We start from the raw sequence: 4,575 nt of genomic DNA, 5'->3' as shown, positions 1-4,575 counted from the left end.
CAGAAGAAAAGATTCTTCTTGTCACAGTTGCAGGAAAGGGGCTTGTTTCACAAATATGGAGGCAGAGCCCATCTTAAAAGATTGAAACAAAGGATCTGGGATATTGACTGGCCTGCCAGACAGCATTTCTCTTTTCTCTCTTGCGATCAGCGTTTTTGCCGGTTGTCAGATCCCTTACCCAAAACGAGAATTTTTAACAGAAGAAGAGCCTGATGACAAAGGAGACAAAGTAAGTATTAAAGTGCGCAGGGCGGCGTCCCGCTCCGGCCGGTGCCACCGCACGCTGGTCTGCCTGTGTCCGGTTCTCCCTCTGAGTTGAACCTCGTTTTTCTGTTGGACCAAATTGAGAAGAACCAGCAGCCGCAGCAGGGAAACAACCACACCAATGGGACCGGCCACCCCGGGAACCAAGACGGCAGCCACACACAGGGACCCCCGCTGAAGAAAGTGAGAGTCGTCCCCCCTACCACTACCTCAGGCGGACTCATCATGACCTCAGACTATCAGGTACTTTCAGTACATCCGTGCCGACTGGCCACATCCGGGCTTGTGTGTGGGTTCGTGACCTTCGGGAAATGCAGTATAATTAGGAAAGTGCTGACCTTTCCACGCCTGGGGAAACCCACTGACATGTCACTGGCACAGAGAGGGAGCTGACTTCGGAACTAGACAGGCCTGGAATGATCGAACTTAAATTATGCCATTGATCAACTATGTGACCTTGGACAGGTATGTAACATTTCCTGGCTTAAGTTTTTCATCTGAAAAGTGAGACTAGCCCAGCCTTCTTGGGAGCTTTTCGGAGAGTAGGCGCACTACCTCCTGGCGCCTCACTTGTAGTAGGAGCTCCGTCAGTGCCGTCTGTTGTTTTGAAACAGCTGTAAACCGATAATGATTCGGAACCCAGGCTTCCAAAGCCCAGCCCAGCCACTGACTTTGGGTGGCTTTGAGAAAGTGATTCACGTCCCCAGCTTTCTCAGTTGTAGAAATGGGTAATGGTAAGCATGAAGTTGTAGCAAAGATTTGAGGAAAGAACATATGCTAAGGCACCGTGCGTGGCTAGCCTGCCTTGTGTCCTTAACAGACGTTAGCACTTCTGTCATCTGTATCATCATTACCTTCATCAGAATTCTTAGTAGCATTCATAGTACCCAAGTTTATTTATTTATTTTTGAGAGAGACAGAGAACATGAGCTGGGGAGAGGCAGAGAGAGGGAGAGAGAGAAGCCCAGGCAGGCTCAGAGCGTTCAGCACAGAGCCGGACTCAGGGCTTGAACTCTGGAAGCTGAGCTGAAAACAGGAGTCAGGGCACCGCGGCGCCCCCACAGTAAGCACTTTGTAAGTGGTGGTGGTGCTGGTGCTGGCGTGCCCGTGATAATCAGAGCTTGTTGGGTACTTACCGTGTTAGCTTACATACTAAACATGAAACCTACATTATTTCCTCATCATCTCAGAGAGCCAATGCTCACAGAGGTTACATAACTTCCACTGTGCACCTCGCTAGCTGGGGGCAGACTCAGTGTGCAGACTCAGGTCTGACTACCGAGGCTGCCTACCTGTGGATCCTGTCACGGCATTGCCAGTTCCTTTGCAGAAAGACCTGCCTTGAAAATCATATTTGCCCTCCTTGCTTATTCTGATCTTGTGGCCAAACTCACCTGGGTTTCAGTGGTGACAGGACACCAAAAACCTGACCAATTAGAGCTCCTTACCCACCGAAAGGGAAAAGGAGACCTTACTGAGCTGGTGAGGTTCCCGGAGCTGCTGCTCCCATTCAGGAACAAGATCTTCACCCTTCGCTTTGCTTGAGGAGCGGTCTGGTCCGGCAAACCATGGCCACTCTTGCCTGCCCAGGCAGGAGCTCTCTCCCAGGAAGCTCGGCAGGGAAGTCAAGGATGGACATCTCTGAGGGTTGTTTGTTCCCACATCTCTCTCCTTATCTGGATGGAAAGAACACATCCTTCTTGGCTCAGGAGTGTGAGTGCACACTAAGTCACACTTAGGACAAGCAATGCTCGGACCTTGCTCCTGAAACCGAGAAATGTTGCCACATTTGTTTCTTGATGTCATCGTTGTGATTGGTTTTTGTAGGTGACGTCAGTTTCACATGTCCACTGTGATTTCGTGTGTCCAGTCTTTTAAAATGTTATTTTGCTGCCAGTGGGATTGGCAGAATTTAGGATTGCAATGTTTATTAAATAGACTTTGAAAGAGGAAAGTAGTAAATGACAGTTAATCAGTTATCACATTTGTCTTGGGAGCTAATAATATGGTAGAGAGGTACAGGAACAGGACTAACAGTATAACAGATCAAAGTCAGAGGACTCTAAACTCTATCACCATTCTTTCCCTCAGTGCTCCTTTTAGAATTGAGAATACCATTCTTACATTTCTATAATTATAAAAAAAATTTTATATAACTTGTAGCAGAAAGTAAGATTCATTAAAGGGCATAAAAATAGTAAATGCCAAAGAAAATTACTCTGTGGTACCTTTTCTTGCCCTGTTCATTTTTATTCTTTTTTTTTTTAATTCAGTCACACAGGTGTTGAGGTTTCTATGGAAGACACTAGCATGCAAATTCGCCTTGAGTTTCTTAGTGTGCACATCATTAAGGTCATTTATAAACAACTCGAGCAAATTAATTATTACTTACCAAGTCAGTACGGAACAGCATACAGAGGGAGGTTACTGCTATAGAAAAACAACGAACCACACAGCATTGTAATGCGACTCACCTGACCTTGTTTACTGGCCATACTCAGACCTTCATGAAGAAAAGCAGATGTTAAAAGATTGGGGTTTTTTTTAAATCATGTTCAGTCTAAAGCGAGTACATGGCACAAGACTACTGCCTTAAGGTATGCCGTTTTAAACGCGCAGAAACCTCGCTGGCTTGGGACAGAGCCAACTCTCGGAAACGTCTGACTCACAGCTTTCCCTCCTCCGTTTTCCAGCGCTCCAATCCACATGCTGCCTACCCCAACCCTGGACCAAGCACGTCCCAGCCGCAGAGCAGCATGGGGTTCTCCGCTACCTCCCAGCAGCCCCCGCAGTACTCCCACCAGACCCACCGGTACTGAGCCGCGCTGGGGCGCCGGCCGGGCACTGCTGCCGACGCTGCGCGACCTGCGGGACTGGCGGCGCCGCCCTTTGCGGGGACCCGGTGTGGGCCACGGGGATGCACTGTAACCCACGTCCTCACACTGTCCAGTAGCCAAGTCCCACCGCTTTCCACAGACCGGGGTAGTGGCTTCCAAGTTGTACCTGTTTTGGAGTTAGACTTGAAAGAAAGTGCTAGCACAGTTTGTGTTGTGGATTTGCTACTTCCATAGTTTACTTGACATGGTTCAGACTGACCAATGCATTTTTTTCAGTGACAGTCTGTAGCAGTTGAAGCTGTGAAATGTGCTAGGGCGAGCATTTGTCGTTGTATGTGGTGAGTTCTTTCAGTGTGACAGCGTTCTGACCAATAGTACACCCACGCGCGCGTTTAACTGGTACTTGAAACATACAGCATACGTTAACAAAATCACCAAGACTCGAAGTGAGATAATTTTGGTACACCTTTCATTTTAGTGTCTTATCAGTGGGTTGATTCATTTTTCTACATTAATCAGTGTTTTTTGACCAAGACTATTGCTTGAGGTTTTTTTTGAAAGTACAAAAGCCACATAGTTTTTCCAGAAAGGTTTCAAAATTCCCAAAGATTAATTTCCAACTTATACGTTTGTTTTTGTTTTCAATCTATGACTTGACTGGTATTAAAGCTGCTATTTGATAGTAATTAAATATGTTGTCATTGATAGAAACCTGTTTGGTTCGGCAAACAAACTGAAATGATTGTCATAGACAGTGTTTTATTTTTCCTGTCGCTGTTGCTGATTAGTGAGCATGCTTTAAGATGAAAAAAGCATGAATGATAACTTCCTCTGAAAGGTGCGGCATCCAATTCAGATCTTTTGTCCTGATTTTAAAGCTGGTTGGTGTAGTGCTATTAAAATTTCGTTCAGTTAATTTTCCTTTTTAAAACTCGTTCGCACGTTGTTTAGGGTGCCCTTACTTCAGCAAAGGAGAAGGAGTAGGAGAGCCTTAGAATTTTTGAGGAAAAAAAAAAACTATAACATACAATGTACTGTATCAAACTATTTTACATGAATGACACAAGTATTCTGAATTTAAAAAAAATTGAACATTGTTAAAAACAAGGTGTTATGTAATAAATTTATTTTTCATAAATCAAAAAATGGAGTCAGCTGTATTTTTATATACATGATGGTGTTTCATTCCAAAATGTGCATTCACCAGTGGCTTCTAAATAAAACTCTTCAGTTGTTTCCATTAATAATGGCTGTATATTCTCCCTCTGTAGTGGAGTAATGACTTAAGATTTAGCTACGGACTCTTTCCTCTGTGGTACTTAGTTCTATAATAGATGCAGAATAGACACCTTTCTAATCAAAAGATTTTGGATGAGCCTTCCATTTCTAGAATAAGGTGTAATTCTGTGCTATGTTGAGAACGATTTGTTTTATCCCAAATAATTATTTTTCCTCCCTCCTTTAGCACAAAACA

At 44.6% G+C, this 4,575-nt stretch overlaps 1 protein-coding gene and 1 long non-coding RNA gene across 5 annotated transcripts in view; one reads left to right on the top strand and one right to left on the bottom strand.

The window, feature by feature from the left end:
* The window catches only part of LOC115289628, a 5,623-nt gene extending 2,182 nt beyond the window's left edge, over positions 1–3,441 (bottom strand). Inside the window, exon 1 of the long non-coding RNA XR_003907725.1 lies at positions 3,075–3,441. This is a non-coding gene — a long non-coding RNA (uncharacterized LOC115289628). The remainder of the gene's footprint in view (positions 1–3,074) is intronic.
* The window catches only part of CDK8 (cyclin dependent kinase 8), a 115,257-nt gene extending 111,080 nt beyond the window's left edge, over positions 1–4,177 (top strand). For 3 of the 4 annotated variants that reach the window (XM_029936930.1, XM_029936928.1, XM_029936932.1), the window contains 3 exons: positions 151–229; positions 349–507; positions 2,958–4,177. In XM_029936930.1, the coding sequence (XP_029792790.1) occupies positions 151–229; positions 349–507; positions 2,958–3,083 (364 nt within the window). In that variant the 3' untranslated portion in view covers positions 3,084–4,177. The remainder of the gene's footprint in view (positions 1–150; positions 230–348; positions 508–2,957) is intronic. The other variant, XM_029936929.1, reaches the window with a different exon arrangement.
* The last annotated feature ends 398 nt before the right edge of the window (positions 4,178–4,575 follow it).

This window comes from Suricata suricatta, chromosome 4 (genome assembly GCF_006229205.1).
Source record: "Suricata suricatta isolate VVHF042 chromosome 4, meerkat_22Aug2017_6uvM2_HiC, whole genome shotgun sequence".
In the NCBI taxonomy this organism is placed as follows: Eukaryota; Metazoa; Chordata; class Mammalia; order Carnivora; family Herpestidae; genus Suricata; species Suricata suricatta.
The sequence above is the reverse complement of the archived record's forward strand: the minus strand, read 5'-3'. Positions and strand labels throughout refer to the sequence as shown.